At 36.1% G+C, this 22013-nt stretch overlaps 2 protein-coding genes across 3 annotated transcripts; both read right to left on the reverse strand.

Moving 5' to 3' along the window:
* Positions 1-32: 32 nt before the first annotated feature.
* On the reverse strand, positions 33-10958 carry LOC135686340 (uncharacterized). 2 transcript variants are annotated; one of them, XM_065202547.2, is made up of 3 exons: positions 10081-10958; positions 7042-7166; positions 33-5641 (listed from the first exon to the last, which is right to left on the reverse strand). In XM_065202547.2, exon 3 carries the CDS (start codon positions 4923-4925, stop codon positions 1554-1556), a length of 3372 nt encoding a protein of 1123 aa, XP_065058619.2. In that variant the 5' UTR covers positions 4926-5641; positions 7042-7166; positions 10081-10958; the 3' UTR covers positions 33-1553. The 2 variants fall into 2 exon arrangements, with proteins under 2 accessions (XP_065058619.2, XP_065058618.2); XM_065202546.2 differs by having other exon boundaries at positions 7042-10958.
* A 138-nt stretch (positions 10959-11096) lies between these two features.
* LOC135686343 (calcium uptake protein 3, mitochondrial) lies at positions 11097-20776 on the reverse strand. Its single transcript, XM_065202551.2, has 13 exons — positions 20366-20776; positions 18746-18780; positions 18476-18554; positions 18179-18226; positions 17329-17411; positions 16892-16924; positions 16089-16189; positions 15459-15498; positions 14850-14987; positions 14029-14137; positions 13531-13620; positions 12505-12572; positions 11097-11810 (listed from the first exon to the last, which is right to left on the reverse strand). The coding sequence occupies exons 1-13, from the start codon at positions 20739-20741 to the stop codon at positions 11742-11744; spliced, it is 1269 nt and encodes a 422-aa protein (XP_065058623.2). The 5' UTR covers positions 20742-20776; the 3' UTR covers positions 11097-11741.
* Positions 20777-22013: the final 1237 nt, after the last annotated feature.

The following is a 22013-nucleotide window of genomic DNA, read 5'->3' on the forward strand; positions in this document are numbered from 1 at the left end:
GTATTAGGCGACTATAATGATGATAATTGATGTATAATAATTGATATATAATGATAATTATTAAGCGACTATAATGATGAAGATGATGATATTATGATGATTCAAGGATTCTAAGTTGATAAAGAAAACAGGTCAGATGTGAACCTGATTTGACTTCGTTTGCTCTGATGAAAATTAATCCAAAGCTAATTATGAAGAGAGTGGAATATGGGTTTAGCGAGAAGTAGCATGTTATGTCAGATTTCAGAAACACTGCTAGTAAAATGAAAATAGCCTTCCTTACACCACCCATTACGTCTAATTTAGAAAAACTCGAGGCGACACATGCTACTTTTAGCATTTTCAGTATAAGGCAAGTAGGATGGCGTCTTCAAAAGACACCGCGCTTATTATGAGTCTAAATGCTGCTATTGAGGGGGGCTCTTTGATTTTTCTTTGCTTGGGAAATAGGATGTTTTCCCTGACTGCCCAAAGCAGTTGCACCCCCTGTCTATTTCATACAAGCCGGTAGCTAAAACACACAGAAACCGCAGCTTAGTTGAAGTTAAGGCAGTTCAACCACGACAGCGTAAAGGAAGAGGAATTTTATCGTCGGTAATAGTGTGCTCATGTAAATTTAATAGTGCAAGGAACGGGTTTTTCTTTGAATTGATTTCTCCAAAGATTCTAACTGTGTTTGTGTTAGATATTGCAAAAGAGAAGGCAAGCATCTCTCTTGATATGAGGGACAGGGTGCCAAAGTCCCCTGCCTATGAATGTGCGCTGGGTATAGGTATTGGCAGTTATTTAGGCATTCAGAACTCCGTGCCACTTTTCATCCATTACAATACATTATAAATTGTGTGCGTGAGAAGTGCTCCCTACTTTCAAGATCCCCACAGCAGATCAAAAATACAAATATCAACCATGAATGAGCTATTAGAAGCTTCGGAACATTTTTCAAGTACCAATTTCCTAAGGCGACGGCATTCCTCTCCTCTCGGTATGTATTGACAAATATTAGTTCACAAATAAGAGACCTTAGAGCCAATAAGAAGAGCTGTGAAATTTAGTGCTAATATTGCTAAAGTTAAGAAGCTTTTGTTCGAAATTCCTAACTTTTAATAATATTGAAATTTTTTTAACATAGTTAGGGAAGATGCCTAATCATCAAGATCAAACGTGTGGAAAAGATTTGTTTTGAGAGATATTTTTTGCAGGGGAGACGAGAAAGAGTGTGTCAAAAAATATTAATTTTCTGAATATTCTTCAAAAGTTTAATTCCGCCTACGTTTTTATTATGCAGAAAGATACTGAATACTTATGCTTTGAGGCTGGTTTTGGTTAAACGGAATCATGAGCAAAAGTTCTAGCATGCTCAATTGATAACGATGTCAACCACTGGGCTCATGACCGGCTTCAAAAGTGCTCAAGGCAAGACAAAGAGACAAGTAGCGCTTGGTTTTTCCTTACATATCAACAAAGAATGAGGATTAACATATCAAATACTGATTTACAGTTGTTTACATATTACTAAAAAAATTTAAAACAATCCTTTGGGCTACCCGAATGTCTCATGAAAAAGAAGGCAATGGAATGAAGGATTTTCTGTGTTCTTGATAGTTACCCACACTTTGCGGTCGCCGTTTTACCTGAGTATCTGTATTTTGATTGTTTATATTTCTGTTGCTGCTTTTTGTTTTAGATTTTGAATCGGACGAAACAAAACGCAAAGCATTGTGCATGAAGATGGCTGCCTTCTCAGACACCTTCTTTTTATTCTTTTTCTCGCTTTCCAATTTAATTGGTTTTCCACTCTGTTCTTGATCACCAGTCGTTTTTTGCTTCTTCGTTATAGAAGAAAGTATTTTCCTTTTCTTCAACGTGTCTGATCCGGACTTTGTAGTTTCTGCAGGTACCCTAATTTCATTTTTGTTTTTGTCAGTAGTGTTGTTGATACGAGGGCGGGGCAGTGTACTGCAGGATTTTCCCTGATGACTTGAATTGCCTGGCTCAGTGAAAAATCTCGCCTCATGATTGTCGTATTGCAGCTGGGGTATCATTTGGAGTTCCTCTGAGCTCTTGCACGGTCTAACAACGGTGTGAAGTGTTTCGGAATTCTGAGTTTCCTTAGTGGACGACATCGAGGCATCGAACACTGGCTTAGTAGAATTCTTACTCTCAGATTCTTTTTCATAACTTGTGTTTTGGGAATTAATGGGCTTGCTCCCTTTACGAACTCGTGGGAGTGTCCCGTATATTGAGACACGTCCTTGTCTGGATGTGCCAGTGCGACTAGCTGGTCGTGAATCATCAGCAAGGTTTTCAAGACAAATAGAACCACGGCTTGCCAGTCTTCGTGGAGAGGCTCCTGTGCTTGGTTCGTTTTCTCTTTTTCTCATGCTACCAGTCCTTGACAATGGTCTGTTCTGCTGATAACTACCAGTTCTACTTTGCGGACGTCCCGCGCTTTCAGTTACAGGAAGATTCGATTTCAAGTTGGATGAAGCCCTGCTCGAGACGACCTGACTAACCGGTCGTGTTGTTGATCTCTTTTGCAATGTTTGTTTAGGAGATTCATTTGAAACATTTGAAACCGGTTCAGGGTTTACCCTGGGAACATGGCTTACAGGCTTTTGAGATTTCAACAACTTCTGGCTCCGGGGCAAAGAGCTGCAAGTGTCACTGTACGCCATTTTTGTCGCTGATGGCCTTCTTGGTATAACAGCACCCACATCTGCCCCCTCGTCTGCTTTCTTGGTGCTTTTAAAACCTCTTGGCAGCGTTTTGTTCCTACTAACCACTCGATTGCTAACATCTCTCTTCTCTGCGACAGAACTTGATTGTTCGTCAACCTTTTGCTTAGGTTTTCTTTCTAATGTATTAGATTTAAACAGTTTCTTTTCAGGGTTGCTTGGCTTTTTGATAATTCCCTTCCATACCCCTGCTGGATCGTAGAAAACTGGCCGATCTTCCGGATTCAATATTTTATCTCTTGGCGTTGGTTCCGTTGACCCAGTAGTAAGTACGGTTGGATTGAGACAGATCGTACCAAGAATTTCTTTCCCTTTGGCCGTTTCTGGTGGTCCTTTAACGATAATTTCGTCACCTACCGTAATTTTGTTCTTAAAATTATTTGAAACATCCCCAGTTTCGGCCTCAGTCTTGCTTATTTCTGCAGTTTCGTCGCTTTGAACAAAATGAATATTGTCCTTCGTATCGAAATTCGTCTCAAAGAAACTTTTCGCCATAAAAAACCTTTCATGGTGATCTTTACAGTCGGTTGAAGTAATATTCACCCCTTTTTCTTCCAGATTTTCTTCACTTGAACTTGAGACATATGATAGGCCATCGTGGTCCTTTGAAAGACAAAATCTCGACAGAAGGCTTCTTTGATCTTGACCCTGATCTTCACCTATTTCTTCTTCAAATTTTCTCTCGATGGCATTACATATTTCCTCCTCACTTTCTTTGATATTGTTAATTTCATCAGTCAGTGTTTCTTCGCTCTCTGTACGGCTTAAAACACACGCTTCGGGACGCAGCCACACTGTAACAGCACTGGTAAAGCTTTCTTCCGCATCAAAGAATTCCTCACTTTCCGACAAAGCGGCATGAAAAGAATATTTATTCACTTCTTCAGTTTTTATTGATTCATAGCCACTTGACTGTGTTTTCACAACGTCAAGCAGCTTCTGCTTGCTTTGCTTTGATTTATGAATCACCCTAGACGATGCACTTTTGTCCAGCCCACCGTAAAAAGATTGTTTGCCGGCACTCTCTTTCTCGTAGCGCTTTCTCTCTCCTAGAGACAGACATCTAAGATCGGTATCATCTATGTCTTCCTGCCGAATATAGCGAACCTGGACTTCTTCGACTTCCTCATCACTGTCAACAGAGAATTGCTTCAAATCGTGCAGAACTCCTGTTTGATTTGCAGTAATTCTACAAAAGCTACTTATCTCATGGTCTTCTTTTGAGACTGAGGCACTTGTGGATGTGCTATCAACTTGGATGTGTTCTAAATCCTGAACGCTAACAAAACCACCTTTAATCATAACTAGCTTAAAGGCATCACTGAGCCTATCTAAGGCATCAATTCTCTCCTGTAACGAATCAATGATGCGTACTTCAGCTTGTCGAACGTCCTTAGAAATGGCATCTATGTCCATTTTTAAAGGGATGCTCTCTTGAGTTACATCAGCTGCACTGTTGTTATTGTATTCCCTCCCCAGGTAGGTTCGTCCATTAACCAACGCGGCTCTTGCAGCCTTCAGTTCAGAAAGCTCCTCGTGAAATTCGTGGCCTAACTTTGTCAACCAGCGAAGCTTCTGAGCAAGGTTTTCATTCTCGTTCTTGACTTCTTTTGCATCTTTTCTGACAATACTATCTCGAATGGATGCTACTCCAGATTTTGCAGCTTGCGCCTTTACCAGGAAAAAGTCAGATTTCAGCACAGAACGAATATGCCACAAGGAATTTATCTCTTTGAGAGTATTGGTTTGCTGCAAAAGAAAATAATACTTTGACATAAGGTCAGCAAGAGCAAGCTCAAGCTGTCCCATTTCTTTGGTAACGATTTCAGCTTTAAGTACTCTTTCTTTCTCGTGACTTTCTGATCCGAAGCCTTTTTTGAATGCAGTAGTATTGTCATGCTTTACAATTAAGTATTTCATTTCATTTCGAAGAAGTTTCGCGTCTTTCTTCAGCAACATCAGATCGCCTCTAAGATGTGATCGTTGACTAAACATCTTCAGTACTAGCTTGTCGTATTTATTACCGATGCTTCGCAAATCTTCTGCGATATCGCTTCTTGAAACTTCATAATTCATTTCTTCGTAACCACTTTCGACATTCTGCATCCGCTCCGTTGTAATTGTGAAGTCAGAACGGGATCGCCTTGCAAGCAAACTGCTCGTGTTACGTTTGATGCGTCGCAAAGACATGTTCAAGGAACAATATGTAGCAGAAAGTTTACAATTATATGTTGTCAAAGACCGGCGAACTCTTCATTGCTTACTCTAAAGTGACTCGAAAGTTTTTCAGAACAGCAAAAAACGTTTGTTCTTAAACTGTGACGCTTGATGAATTGATTGATTTTGGTGCATGCCAGTTTTTATTGCAATGCGTCACACAAGTTGATGCCTCGCAGTGACAAGACCTTAAGGCCTGTTGCTAAGTCTCACTCAAGCTTTGCAAGAAGGCAATGCAATTTGAGCAAGCATATATGAACAGTTTATAGTTTAAACATTTCTCTTGATTCACTTATTTCCCCTGATTCTAGTATATTAGAGTTGTGCAATTCCGGCTGCTGTCGTGTTTATACCATGTCCGAAGAGTACATTGTACAAATGTAATTGTAATGTCTTTATACTTTAATGTCTATATACGATCTCGAACAATGCCCAATGCAATTGTTTTTATGTTTTTATGCAAAGAAAATCGGCAAATTGCTGGTGTCTCAGTTAGCAGAGCGGCTACATGAAATCACTTTTCTCCGGGAGAACAACACCAACACTGGGGCTTTGTTCTGTCTCACACTCAGACTCTACAAACAGGTGACAGCGTGGCATCGGCTTTAGGTTGAAGTGACTAATTGATTTTACCAAAGGTCCAAAAATGTTAGCTTTGGATTTGAAATCTTCTGCGGGCACATTGGTATCTGTAAGAAAAAGATTTAAGATTAAACACCATAATCTCAAGTAGATCGAAGCTTGATTACAGAACAGTAACTATTTGCCACTAATCCATAAAAGAAAACCAATAACACGAAATCTAGGGAAAGAGGAAATGAGAGGGAAATGTTTTCTGCGGGCTTCCACAAGTGGAGCATGATAAAAGCAATGTCCAGAACAGAGGCAAGAATCAAACTCCAGACTTGCGTACTTCTGCTTGTGTGGTCATTCTAAAAAACCTTCTTAGTTCTTTTTTCGGACAAGTGACTGTGTCTTACTTCTGCTGTGGTGTGGAGCTCATAGCCCTGTAACCTGAGCTTCTAGAAACTAACAAAGAAACAAACAGAAAAGGGTCCTCTTGAAACAGGGTCAGTATTACGAATATCCTTTTTTGCTTTCCAACTTTTGGTTTAAAAGCGTGCTCTCTGCTGAAAGCTAACTGATACGGTGACAAGAGGACAATAACCTTGGCATGATAATACAATCAGATTTAGACAATTTGTGCTGACTAAAAAGGAGATTGAAAAACTTGAGTCGTGCTGACTAAGTCCGTTCCAGGCAGGCCGTATAGAATCAAAATGTACAAAAATAAGTAAACAGTAAATATAAATTTCTGAAACTCGGATTGGATCTTTGTTAACATTTAGGTGCGTTACAGGGTATAATTACACTAATGTGTAAAGATTCCGGGTAGAGAGACGAAGAAAAATTGTGCATTAAACGATCTTCATTCTTTTGGAAACAGGATTAGGAAGGACATATGTAAAAAGTTATGTATTAATACTGTTGGCAGCTAAGATTGAGCTCGATATTCGCAAAACTTTGCAAAGAAATTTCGCATGAGATACAACTATTGAATATCTACATATATCTATACTTAAGATGAATCCTTGTTGAAAGACTTTAATTTTCACTAAACGGGTTATGGTTGTATAATATCAATCCCAGATATGCATTTGATTACTAAAATCACCAACTCTGGTATTTATCTCTGAATAACACTTAACACAACCAAAAATAGCAAAGGCAAAATATATCGAAGTATGATGGAAACAGTTGTATTCTCAAAAATCACTTGATGACCAAAATTCTTGACGAGGACGAAATTTTGCGAAAATGGAGTATTTATCCTAGGATCTTTATGAACGAACAAATCATTTACATTTATTTACTGCATAAGAACATTTCTTTTCCATTTTCATTGCATGGCATTTGAGCTTCACATTGTAAAAAGAAGTTGCTATAGACAACAGGAAACAATGCGACGAATTCCCTGAGATGGTACATACTAGTGGTTTGATAGTTTGAAAGAAACAACCTTTGAGTACATATGGCAACTTTTTATAAAAAACAAAGAGCAATATAATTCATTTCGTACAGCTACTACCTCATCAGGAGCTCCAACTTGCTTAACGGTTATGTCTGCTTTCCAAAATGATGAATCTTTCATTTGCTTAAAACTGTATCTCCGGTGTTTCATTAATATCGTGTTTCCTTGACCTATGAAGTCAGCTGGTGGCAAAAAATTAGCATCCATGAGAAATCGGGGGGAATGATGTATACACTAAATCAATCGCATATTTAATTAGGATTGGCCTATGGTTGTGGATGGAAAAGCTTTAATATAAATCGTGCTCGTGACAAGCAGGGACATGTCCGATGTCAAGTGAATGTCCCCCAATCGTTTGCTTGAATTTTCAGCACGAGATTACAACAGGTATCTTCTCAACAATACACCTCAATGAAATGAGACACATTAAAGTCAATACACTACTATCAAAAATAGCAATGGCCCAACTTCTTCAGTATAAAAAGGGCTTTATGTAAGATGCCTTACCGCAGAGCAACCAGAAAAACTCAAAGCTTACTTTTAGTGATTTTTCTGCACAAAGAATAAAGCTTTCTCAGTAGATAATAAAGCATCATTAGTGACCCATACTGATAAAAAATCATTCGTTTTTCTGCGATCACTTTATCTAGCCATTTGATTTCTAATTCTCTCGTTTTAAACAAAATTCAATATAATTAACGTTATCGCTTTTCACTTTCTGTCGCAACTGTGTTCCCACGGTTGTCAGATTATGATAAGGACAATTTTTGTCTCATTTATTTGCTCATGATACTGTAACTTCATTACAGCATAGACGCTTTTTAATGTGCATAATACCCTAGAATGAAACTGATGCAAAGCAGCAATATCTTCATTGAGTATACGTGTAGATGAAGACAAGCACCCTCTATCACATCATGGCCTTCGACATATTTGGGCCTTCGATAACCTTGAAGTCCTGTAGGCTTGTTAATTGGGGAAGGGTGGGGTTTCAATATTTCAATATGCCAAGAAATCATTGTGCCTAGCTTCTCTTAACAAAATATGCATGCTTTGCCCCCTGTACCTGTAACTATTTTTTATCACAGCCATTAGTTCCAATCCCCCGTCAGCTGCATGAATCGCAATTCATCATTTCTCCTAACAACTGACTGCTATTTGTTGGCGCAAACAGCGACCACAACTGATGGAGTTCGTACTTTAATGCATGTATTGGCGGCAGCAAGCAACAAAGCTCAATGCTGAATGAAACCTGCCATATTGTAATGCCTATAGTGGTGGGCAAATTAACTATTCAGGAAGAAACTCATCAGAATAACGTTTGCACACCGATTTGCACTTCCTGAATGCTTCTCAATTAGGTTGTGCCCATCTTATCAGTCGCCATAAGTTTTATCGTTCAAGTGATACCGAAGTCATACCGCGAATCTGTTTTTAAAAAGTGATCTTACAAAAGTTTTTTTGGGTGTTGATACTCACATATACTTCTTCTAAATATCTAGCCCCTAAGGCAGCCCAAGTTGTTTAGCAGACAAAGTTCAAAATCAAAAAAGAATAGAAGTTTCATTGAAAAGACGTAAAGCTTCTTTGACAAGTGACACTGGTTTGCCGCAATTTTTTCAAACTCTCAAAGAAATTTTTACCTTATCACCATCAAACAGTGGCGTAGCTTGACCGTCGAAGACATAGATGAAGAAAAACTTAGGTGCTATTTTATCTACTGTTAGATAATTTTACCAACAAATTAAAGACTTTATGGACCAACTGAAATTTAACCGACCAACTCTTGAAGAATTGGGGGGGGGGGTCACAACCCCTACACCCCCTAGCTACACCAACGGTCTTCAAGAGAATACGAGCCAAAAAGAGCTTCAAAAGAAACGCATTTCTATTCAGCAAAGCGAAAAGCTCAAAATATCAAAATCTTTTCTGTACACAAATAATACCTTCTAAACTGTCTTAAAGGTTTTTTTTCGTCTAGGTATCTTTGTTTGTGTAACAAATTTTGTATGATGATGAGAGTATTCCGAACGTTGGCCTTAAAAACGATGCCATTGGCCTTAAAAACGATGGCCTTATACCTCTCAATGCCTTGAGATGCCATATTACTTTGCACCTAAATTTCTATTTTTGTACTTGTTTGTTGTTTATTTCGCAGGTATAAACTCAAGCTAACACAAAGATGCCGAACCATCATGAGTCCACCTCAGATCCAGGATACCGCTGCATAATTTAAAGAGGAGTGGTGTGACAAGACGAGAGTTTATTCTGCGGTTTTGGTTTCAAGAGTAACCCTGTATTAAGGAAGCTGACCAGAATCCTATTTACAACATCCCATAGAAAATTAGCTTCTAGCTAATGCTGAGATTTGGTCATCGCATTCTGGTATTTTTGAAAATATTCATTTAGAGTGGAGAATGGATTTGATTGCAAACGATTATGTAAACAAAAAACTTCGAAGTAAAATCAGCGAGAAGCGCTTGCAAAGCAATGGGTTTTCGTACAACCAATTCAATTCAATTTCAGACTAGAAACCAATTATCATCTTTGTTACTCCCAAACTTATAGCTTTCCTTCCTATTCATCTATGTCAGTGGAACCGGAAAAGGTGCCCTACGGTTGAAAGAATTATATCTGCGTCAGTTTTAAAAGAAGGATTTTAAAGCAGTTTCTTAAGGTTAAAGGTGATTAGTGCTATGGTTTGTTAATTTTCGTCATCTAAGGGCTAGACTACTTATAGACGATGAGACACGTGATGGATTAATGAAAGTTTCCTCTTTATAAGGACATGAAAGGTCTGAGTCCCAATAAGGGTGCAAATAGGTCCCTCTGTAACTGCAGATCCAGGGAACCGGCATTTTGTCCCTTATTCCAGGGGTTAGTAGTGTGGGTTTAGGCAGCAAAGCAATATTTGGAAACGTTCTTAAATTAAAGGATAGGGGTACTTCAGTAGTAAAAATTCCCCTTTCCTGTAACAAAAGACGGTATACTTCCACTCGACCCCTCAGTTCAATCTAAGAACAAATTCAATTTGTTGAAAATTTTCAAAGAAAATAAACATTCAAAGACATTTGAAAATGCAACTCAAAAACTTACTTTAATCGACACATAACACCAGGCATGCTCCAGAACTTAGATCAATTTTCAACCAAAGTTGAGATAGCAATGGGTAGCTTGTATATAGCTGCTTGCTAAAACTTTCCAAGTAACCCAATAGACTAAAATTTCTCAACGCCCTATGGTAAATTTTCGAGATTAAAAAGTCATTTTTGCTGCAATGTTCATCATGTCTGACCAGTTTATTGCGGATTTATTGCACTACTGGGCCTATTCAAACTGACGAATCTATACAAAGAGCCCCAAACTCCCAATTAAGGGCACTTTTAGAAAATTAACGCAGTTATTTCAAAAGCAAAGGAATTTTCATTTCCCAGAATTCCTTACAAAGTCTCGCACAGGAATAAAGGAACTAGAAGAACGATATTTTTCATTCAGGCTCCAGCAAAAATCGGATTTGGCTGAAGATATTCTTATCAATGTTAGACCCGCCAGATTAGACATACTCAAAGCATGTGGTTGGACCTAGCACCACTTCTGCGGTTTCAGTAAGAAAAAAGAAGTCAACGATTGAAGGATTTTGTATGTATTTAAAGGCAAGAACAATAATCAATTGTAAAGGTAGTGAGTTACAACGAAAGTAAAGCAGATTACTCTCAGCGTTTTTTTAGGTCAATTTCAGTTTTCCCAATATATTTGAGCCTGATGAGCAATTGCACATAAGAAGGTCTCTCTTTCGTGCTCTCGGGTAATCGGCCAGTGAAATTAATAGCGATTATACAATGGAGAAAATTTTGCCACATCATATACATATTTGTCAACCCAGAGCCAACGAAACAAACTGAAGAATCAACATTTTCCATTGAATTGAAAGTCTCCAACTTTTAACAAGCATCAGCAAACATTCACTGCCCAAATTTAACCTGGATTTCATGCCTCCACATAACAACCTTTATAGACGGTTCGCAAGCAAACAGCGACGTGAAAATACGACGTAACTTTTCAGGTTTGAAAGATTTCCGGCCTAGCATCGGTCGTTAGTGATGCTCAACAGACACATAGCAATAAACATTTAATACATATAGCTTTTTAATATAACTTACAAATGACTAGCAATTATAAACAGTCATATGCTGCAGAATATCATTACACTTAACTACAAATATGAATAAATCCCAACGAAAAACTAATTTGTTACGAACATATATACATCGTTTATATTTCTGGAAAATTTTTACTAACCCAAGCAAAATTTCACTAAAGCAAAGGCTAGAAAAACAAATACAATACTTGGAAGCTTGTAAGAGGAACCCTTTCCTGGGAAAACTATTGAGACATACACTAGACAGAGCTTCCTCATAAATTGTGCAAACCCCTGTTAAACCTTTTTACTGACACTGATTAAAGCTGAAAAGCATAACATGACCCATTAAATAACTACAGCCAAAGAAAGACAAGCAATAAATCTTCAAAGACTAGAATGGCATTAAAATATTTTTATGACACAAATTCTCTTCTGCACCAGAAAGAACTACGCCCAATTTCTTAAAAAATTAACCCCCATAATTGAATTATTGATGAAAAACCATTTGCAAAATATACTCAGTTGAGAACTGTTTGTCCAACGCCTATGAATATTACGAACCAGTGCTTTTTTACTTACATTGATATAGATTAGTGAACAGTCAAGGCCTCAGAAATTAACCTTGTTTTACCTCTTTGCGCAGGCAGTGCTTGAATCCTGCCCATTTGACAGGACTGGGGAATTTCTGAAAAATTGAAAACAAAAATATAATTTAAGCAGCCAGCAGATCAATATTTATGCTACATAAAGCAAGAAATATGTCACATTCAACATTGTTACTGTAACGAAGAATAATTTAGTTTAATGATTAAATGAATAAATGAATAATTAATTAAATTTCATCATCATTAATAGTCATTACAAATACAGCAGACATATCATGACGTATAACAAGCAGAAAGTGAAAAAATATAACAGGCAGATAGAATTCATAAGCTTGAAACATTAATCCACCAAAGTAGACCAAAATATCAATTACAACTGTTTTTCACATTGTATGATTAAACAGAATCATTTACTCTCGATCTGCGTAAAGTATCAGTTGCATTTAAAAAAATCCAGCTCAAATTCGTTTTCGATTGTGCAGAATATCATCAGTCGGAATTTATCCTGACCTTAAAAATTTGCATTTCAAACAAACTTTTGACTTAAAAAAGTAATGATAGAACTGATGAGAATAACGAGATCGAAAACTTTTTCACAACAATCCATAAAATATCTTGGCTAAATTGAAATAAATCAGCCATCACTTTGCTACAGTTCAGAGTTTGCCAAGACAAACAGATCTATCTTGCTACAAAATATAGGTAAGTTAATAATTGTCGTAACGCCAAAAATTGCTTGATCTCCATATCAATATGAAAAAGCAGAGTGCCTACCCCAAAACCCCTCTTGAGCCTGTCTTTCATAATACCAACAAATTCCACATCGCTTAGCTTTCCATCGCCTAGAAAATTCAATATTCTACGTTAATTAAAAGCTTTCCTTAGACCTGAAAATTTGATGGATTTGTCTTTTAGGCCCGGAGGTCTATATAAAACCCCCGAACAAGAGAAAAGTAGAAAAAGCCAATAATCGGGAGGTGATATCAAGTTTGATATCAATTCATCAGCACATTAAGTAGACGATTTCAACAGAATATATCAAATTTCCCTTATTTGTGAGGAAATGAGACACCTAACACTTGTTGATATAATTAGAGTATGTGAAAATTACAGGCTGAAAAACTTTCCAGTTCTTATCTGAGATTTTGGAATTAATGGATAATATTGTACAGTGTTTTTGGAATCAAGTTTGAAACAGCCAGGAGTTAAAACTGACATTAACAAACTGCCAGGTGATATTAACGTTCGTGAAAATAAATAATTAATGTTCGTGGATTCCAAGATTCATAAGAAGAAAGGGAGCAGAACCAGAAAAAAGCTTCTCGTCAAAATAATAACAGCTTTTGTCATCTTAAATTCGCTTGGTGACACCAAATACCAGGAATTGTACATTAAAAAACCCAGGAAGCAGTCATTTCATCAGGGGAGGGGGGGGGGGTTAGAAAGGTGCCTAAACTGATTGGAATCGAATTTAAAAATACACACAATGAAGCTTTTGCGTATACTTCAAAATGTTTCCCTTCTCCAGGTGGATTTGAATGGGCTTAAAGAATATGCCCAACACCACAAACATTTGACCTTGGGAATCATAACTCAATTTTGGCTCCAAAGATTAGAGATTAATGAAGACACTACTAGCACCAAGAAAGTGAAAGATACACACATCCGTGAAACAGGAACATAACGAAGAGCGAAAAAAAATCTTAGGGAAAGAGCGCTCCATTGTTGCTTAATTGGTACACCCCTTCCCTCTTCACTTCAGATCCGCTTAGGCCATAAAGAAAAAAGATAAAAATGTACCGTCGATGTCGAAAAGCTGGAAGACAACATTGATGACGTAAGGATTGATATCTTCACCAGTGGAGACTTTGATGGCACGGATGAAAACATCTGCGAAGAAAACAAATAGATTAAAAGGCTTCAATAGAATTTTGAATAGTCTTAAATAGTTCAATAAATAGTTTTTGGCAGTAAGACGTATCGAGCTTGTTAAATCAAGGCCGCCTTTGCTTATGAAAATTCTCATTCTCAGAACAGTCTCAAGACAGCTAAGCATATCAGGACATCAAAATTTTTAATGGTCAGTTCAATGGTACTTTCTTTCTGCAAACAGCAATATTAATATAACCTAAACAGGAACGGGGTTTACCGAAAGAACTTTGATTGCAACGTGTTTTGAGATGTACATGATAGTACTGGTTTATAAAACAGGAACAAGAATTCAAATTATGGTGTCCTTCGTCAATTTTCTAATTAAAATTGATAGTGTTCCACCAAAAGTAGTAAGCTTATAGTTACCCTGTCCAATTGGTTCATGCATCATGTTAAACATTCTCATTGCGACCACAAAATCGTCAACGTTATTCAAGAATCTATTAAACGCTTTGAATTCCCCCAAAGTCACTCCCTAAAATAAACAAATACAACACTACACATCAGAAGCTTGTTCCTGATCGAAGACCATTTGAAAATATCAGCTCCTTCGGCTTAGGATTTTATCCAAAAAGCAACCACCCTGTCATAATTTCTCGCAAGATGTTTGTCCCGTACATCGGGGGGATATTCTGATAAAATATTATAGATGCCCTTTAACGTATAAACAGGACAGCTCAAAGTTGGAACACTAAGTTTCACGCAAAGACATTCGTGTATATGACAAACCAGTAAACAGTGTTTTCATCATAAGTATAAATAAATAAAAGTAACTTCTTCATGTATTTTGCTTTAGCGGAAGAAAACCAGAATACCTATGCAATTCTATTTGCCGAGTGATGTTTTATCAGCTTAATCGAAATAATGTTACAAATATATGACAAACCAGGATCTAAGCAACATCAATGTAACTTAGTGTAGTAAAATAGTAAAATGTTCGATAAGTGCAACGATCTTTCCGCTAAACAAAAGCCAACAAATTTGCCCTTTTGTCAGATTCAGTATAGTATTTCTGCAGATCATGAGAACTATTAAGGAATTCTAAACAGTTATTTTAAGCAATCAAGTAGCTATCTCGATGAATCTTAGCCCGACATTGACGGTAAGAGTATCCTAACAAGAGCGCCAAAGATAAGAAAACAAGGTCAAATGATCTACATATTAATTCAGTGTTTTGAGCGACTTACCTTTGGTTCTGGAATCCTCTTGTGCAGCCTATTCAAGTAATCCTCGTGCTCATCAGCTGATAAAACGGTATTTCGAAGTAGTATACGAGCAAAATCAAGCTCTGATATCGTCTTCATGCTCTTTGAAAATTCATGAAACTGACACATGGTTAAGGACTAAAGCTTCACAATAGAAAACGTGATTTCCCTCCATACACCTCAACATGAGAACACGGTTAGGGTGAGCAACTCTTAAGAAAACAAGCCCGAATTTTGGCTGCAAATCTTATTACCCTTAAGAAAGCATAGTCGAAAAGAGGTCATAGAGATGTGGAGGAAGTGAAGGAATGGAGGACTAACAAAAATTAACGAAGATAAAGCGATATTTTTCCAGATATTGCGTTGAAAGCTTATGGGACTTGTTTGTGTTATCAAAGAAACTTCTGAGAGCATACAAAGACAGAAACGTGGCGCTCTGGCAGGATAAAACAACAAAGGGGAAATTAGTATTTCTCTATTTGCAACTGACAAAATGCAGTACACTAAAAAGCAACTGATTATCTAAAATTGTATATGTTACCAAAATCGAAAAGTTATGTCAGACTTTCCGCAACATGACAAAAAGGATACCTCAAGTTCTAGAACCTCTGACTGCAGGTCATCCATAAATCTACAGAAAATATTTTACCTTAATAATAGTTTTAATGGAGATAAAGCCAATATGTTGTAAACGCGGAGCACCCACGGGTTGACATTTATTTTGAAAAGGAAGTCCTTGACACTAACAAATAATGAATCCACTAACATATATAAACGTAGTTTTAATGCATTATAGTAGTGGATTCATTATTGAACGTATTTTAATAATGGATCCACTAACATATAAATTTTTAACCACCAAGACATTTCTGTGATTGACACACTGTCGAAGGGGATTTCATCTCAAAAGTTTTAGCACCAAAAATGCTATTTGCGAGAGCAACAAATTTCGACTGGAAAAACAGACATAGAGTTTCAAATACTACATAACCTTCATATATGGCCCTTATTCCTTTTAAAAAACCGACACAAAAATGACACTTAAAGGGAAGTATTTTGAGACAATGACAAAATGTTTTGCATGTTTAAAATGACAATAAAGAAACATAGTTCATGTTTACATAGTGCTGTTAATAATGCATTCTTCAATATGATTGTCTTGAAAATAGCGAGGAAGATGATTTTTTTTAGTAAAGGTATAATTCAGTATTTGATACATACTTGAAAAATTGCTCAAAAGTAAGCTCTCGCTTGCCATCGTGGCCAAACAGATGGGTGAGCAGCGTCGTGTAATCCAATGAGTTTTGACCATTTCGAGTTTCCTTTTGAAAAGTAGGGAAATCATTAGGTAACAAAAGCCAAAAGGGTGAAATGAATGATACATTTGATATCGCATCACTGTAATAATTCTTTACTTCGAAGGTTTAGATGCAATACAACAATATTAACTCTTACATATTGTAGGAAATTGTTTATGAGTTGTTTGATAATAATAACGTCTCTCTGGCTGAATACTATCGATACTAGATGAGTGAAAACCCAGAGCGGTAAGTTTGTTTATGATAACCATGTTCTACAAATCTATACATCTGATGTCATACAAAAATAAACAGTCTAGGAGCAGTTCCATAGTAATAATGCTGTCTGTTATCCTAATTTAAGCTGCCATGCTGACTTATGAAACTAGAAGCTCAAAATGCCTTGATATTGTGCAAAAGGTAATTTTCCTAATATATTTAGATTATATAAACAAACTTTTAATCAAAATGGAGTGCAAATAGGTACATTCAATATAACGTATAAAGCAAATTTGGTTTATGCTTCCCCTGAAAAAATATGTTACCTTTGATAATGGCAATTTAATGGCATTCAACAGTGAAAGAAAATTCTCAAAGGTTTTAAAAATCCAATGAGGAAAAACTTGCCTTGAGATACCCATACAAATGATCAGCATTACAAATATTTATTTTAACAGGATGAATACTAACGATCTGACTGGAAGCTCCTAGTCAAAGAAAACTTACTCGAGTAGATGACTTGTTTATCATTTGTTGAATCTGGAATAAATTATCAATATTTTAGAAGGTACTTTGAGCGTGGTGTCAAGCAACTTTTAAAGGTAATTGTAAATAGTGAGAGTTCAAGATTACTTAATGATAGTATAAATATCCCCCTGTTGATCTCATTATATGTGAAACTAAACATTATGCCCTTCACCTTGAATGCAAAAAGCTTGTGATTCATATTTATGTCTAAGCTTTGACTTCAAAAACATTGTGCAGAAGAATAGTTGTGTGATGAGCAAGCATTTTGTAAAATTAGTGGCGTGTAGTATTCCAGTTTTGATCAGCAAAACTGTTCAGTCAAAACATAATGCCACTTGTCACTTCCTGCCTTGGCATATCTGTTGCAGCCAAACAAGATTAGACATTGAATAGAATCTAAGGAATTGTCTTCATACCCCTTGGAACTCTTCTTTGTTGATATGATGGTTTCCATCAACATCAATCATTTTGAATGCTATCTTCAAGCCAGTTCTGGATTCTAAGAAAAAAAGCAAACAAAAAATATTTCAAAAATTGAAACAAAACTTGTATTCTACAATCAGCTTTTGATAGAACATAACATAATAAAACCCTTTAATCATTGATGATGTGATTATTCTCTATATTTTCATTAAGCTGGATTGACAATATCGATAATGGTTTACCAGGAGCATGAAAGAGAGTTAGTCATTTTGTTCATTTATATTTAATGATTGACATGGGCAAGCTAGAGTAATATCACAGTTAAAGAGGTGTTTATAAAAACAAGGAGACACACAGGAAGTGGAAGTGTATTTTTGTAATAATTCATTTATGTAAAGCAGTTACTAATTAAGAATAAATGTTCAAAAAACACTTCCCTTCACCGTAACATTAATTTTGTGTAATGCTAATTATATAAATTTTGCAAAATAAAATTCACTGTAAACTGAAGGGCAATATCTAGTCTAAAGCGCTATGTGAGTAGCGAGTTTTCCAAATGAAAGTATGAAATCAACAGATTCTTCATACAGACATGATTGCTGCCAATAAAATCTTAAAAAGTCTATCAGGCAAAATACAATAAATAAAATGCAACAGTGTATCCTAGCAGAGCCAGAATCCATCAGGTGATGTGTCAAAAACCATAGAGCTGCTGAGTTGCTATAATAGGACAAGTTTCAACTTTATTAGTGAAAACTCATTTTTTTAAAATGGCTGCTCACTGATTTATAATGCCAAGAGTTTTCCAGTACATCTACAAAGAAATATATCATGTCTACTTACTTGTTAAAATAGTGACCAGAAACAGGTACTCAGAGTATGTTATTACTCCTAAAGTAAAATGACAATTTCTCATCAAGTTTTCCCAAACAAACATAAAAATCAAGGAATGAAAAACAGAAGCAATGTCAAAGCTTTGCATTGCAGGGAGAAACAGAATATTTACTTGACATGAAAATTAGGCAGATATTTTTCTACTTGGCTAATTATTTATATTCACAACAATAATAAATCTGTATTTGCGCTAGTTACATCACACAGCTGTTTGAATTATTATTGTGTGTTTACATTGAACATTACCATTTTGGTGGAGATCTCTGAAGAAAGTGTGTGAGCCACTGTTTATACCAGGGGTCTTCTGCTTTATCTTTTCAAGATCCTATTCCAAAAAGATTAGATAAGCTGTAGAAAAGGGAGTATTTAATAAAAAATTTCATTTAATATATTTCTTTGTAATTATCAATGGTAATAAAAAAGACACAGGAAATTTTTTTATAGAAACATAAAGAAGCATTGTTGAGAACCTTTTACAGAATTTTCAGAGTAAGTAGGTGTTTTATTCAAACATACCTCATCCTTCAGGTTTACTTTGCTTGTTCTTGAAACTAAATACAAAAAACCAAGTTTAGTGTGGATATAGCAAAAAAGGATTATGATTGTGAAAATGTGTGAACAAAACAAATTTTAATTTTGCTCAAAAGCATCAGGCTTTTCTGTCTATGCAGCTTATTGTCATCACTCATAGAACCAACTTTTCATGTGTCAAGGGCAAAATACAAAACTAATAAGTTAATTAGTACCACCAAAGGTACTTTTTGGAAATGATGTTACTAGATACCCAGCTGTCTCCTCTTTGATAATGGATAGGGAAGGAAAAGGTTTTGGCTTTTTTTAAAATTTGAAGAAATAGAGGGAAACATGAGATTTGCTTGTACAGAAATGTATTCATTAAAAGGACATGTGCTTATAATGAACGGAAGTTCGTGATTTTGCCATTTTCAGGATACAAGAAAATGATTCAGATACAATAAGAAAATGAATTCCATGAGTAATGTTTTAACAATAGAAACTGGATATTATAAGAGTTATTCAATGTCAATTTCCACAGGATCCAAATCATTTTCAATTGATCATTAATTCTTCATTAAGATGTCCTTTGTCAAGGTTGTCTTGTCATCATGTCAGTTTATAATAAAAGTACAATTTAAAGAAGTTGATAATGCAAGTAAAGTGATGGAGGAATCACAAAACCTTCTCAAAGAAACAATAGATAGCAATATGGTTGTTTGGCTTTTTCATCTTTCTCACAAAAAAAGATTAAGATCCACTTATAAGCACACAACACCTACATCCAAAAATAAGCAGATGCAACTTTAAATGAGATGTGCCTATAACAGGGTAATAGGGTAAGACAACTTTATGTTCATCCAGGCAACAATCCATGTGGTGATTCCTGAAGAACTTCGAAATGGAGTTATGTTTTACGGCGTGGCATTGGTGAAAGATCAGCACCTTCTGGCAAATGACATACATTGAAATTTAGGTGAAATGGTGCAGCTGCATGGCGGGAAGCTTGTTTTGAAACTTGTTGATCAATATTTAAACTGATTTTACATCATGGGTTGTGAACAATAATTGTTATTAAACAATTGTGAAAATATTTTTTCTAAGGCACAAGACTCCAAAACAATATTATGCCTATCATCTTCAATTCAATAACTTGCCTGAGAATTATGAGAGGAGGCAGAGGGGTCTGGTTGAGGTAATGTTTTTCTCTGTCTTTTATTCAATTGAACTTTGGCATACACCTGGCCTGACTTCAGCGTACCCTTGGTGATGATGTTTACATGGAATGCACCCTGGATGCTTGTATCAAAAATATGTTTTTGGTAACTTTTTATTTTTCTCAATTCGGTTGAATTCTGGTTTCTCTCCCAAAATGAATTCTTTTCCACAATAGCTACCTCTGCACACAACATAAACGGATCTTTTTCTGCAATTTGCTCTTGACCAGTACAAAAATTGCCTACTTTGTTTGATGAAATTATTGCAAAAGCAGTTTTCAATACATGAAGGTATTAACAGTTTCGGTTTTAAACGTGTGAAATAAAGAGATCAAAGAATTTTTGGATATGGAATTATATCTAGCAGGTTGTATACAAATTCATTGCTGAAAACGAGCCTACTCACATTTTGGCTCATTCTCTGTCAAGGATTCCAAAAAGTCTTGAGCTGTCATTAGTACTTCTCCATTATAATCACACGATGCAAATTGGTTGAATCTCCTTTCTCGCCGTGACATCACTTTTGGTGCAGCTTCTTCTGCTTTTCCTTCTTCTGAAGCAGCAATGCATATCAAAGTTTTTTCCGGTCCGGGAACCTGTTTGTAGTTATAAAGCTCAAATAACGCCAAGCTTCCAAAACAGCCACTCGTGAAAGCGATTACATTACGAGAAAACGACCCATTAACAGTACTTTTGGTGTGAAACTGGCAAAACTTTTGTGGTCTGGAGCTCTTTAAGTATCTACTGGACCCGAAAAATATACACAACCGTCTTGCCGCCATTTTAATGTTTCCTTGAGTACAATTATGTCTACAACAACAACATCGTTAACGCCCTTGCAAGCGAAACGATGAAAAATATTTTAATCATAAATGGCAGAAGCTCCGATGCAAGTTTGAAAGTAGAGGGAAAGGCCAATAAAAAGTATTTTGTAAAATCTCTGTTAACAAAAAGAATGACGGGGGATATGACCCCCCGACCCCCGACCCTTGCTTCTAAAGGTCCACCCCCCCAGAAAAACTTTACTAGACTCCTTTTTATGTCTTATCCTTTTAGGCAGTTGGTTGGCAGTCACGTACAATTGGTTTTTAGTGTCATTCCTTTGTCTTATATATCTTTGTATAGAATTTTCAAAGTTCGAATATTCCTTTTGCATTTTGCATGGTTAGAAACCTTGGTATATGACTAAGACTTCAAGGCTGATTTTCAAAACTTGGATTTTAATATTTATGAATTTTGAGTGCCAAACCTTGGTTCCGTCTTTGAAGTGTTCTTAGTTTCAATGGCACCAAATTAATGGCACAATCAATGCTCTAAAAAAATTATACCTTAAAAAGTCTTAAATTGTTCTCTCGAGTGTACGACAAACAGGGGTTACAAACAAAATGGAGGGTTGGCAATTCTAAGGACAACTGACAAACGAGGAGGGTCAAGATAGGAGCTTTTTATACTAGAAAAAGGTCTGTTATTGAAAGAATCGTGGCTAAAGACTTTATCAAATGTAGCAATTAGTAAATTCATGTTGGTGAACGCCCTTAAAACTTAAGACATTTCAAGTTCCGCATTATTGTGTTTTCGAAAGAAACTAGTCAAATATATGCTTATAAAGAAAAAAATCCAAAATGTCAGAATTGTCATTAAAAAAAGGAAAGAAGCAAAACAAAGCAGAGACTATTCATTGCGAAGTATCTTTTGTACAGAAATTTACATTAAACCATGAAACAAATCTTAAACACAATAAAATCTCTTAACCAAAGACGCTTAAAACAGAAGCAAAATAAAATATTTGACACTCTTACTTGGATAACTTCAGCTCATTTTATTCATATATACATTAAATCCACACGATCTTTAAAAATACAAGCTAAAGTGGTTCTCTATTTGACGCACGCAGGTAACACAGCTACAAGTCAAGTAACTTTAAACAATTTTCAAACGTTCTCCAAAAAATCTCAATATTTGTGCAAAATGCAAAGAACAGGTGACAAGATTGATTTGAAATTTTTAAATTACGGTGCATAAAACTTTAATAAATATTCTGTTTTTCCAGATTT

The sequence above is a fragment of the Rhopilema esculentum genome, chromosome 6, assembly GCF_057945365.1.
Source record: "Rhopilema esculentum isolate cy_ngs chromosome 6, ASM5794536v1, whole genome shotgun sequence".
Lineage (NCBI taxonomy): Eukaryota > Metazoa > Cnidaria > Scyphozoa > Rhizostomeae > Rhizostomatidae > Rhopilema > Rhopilema esculentum.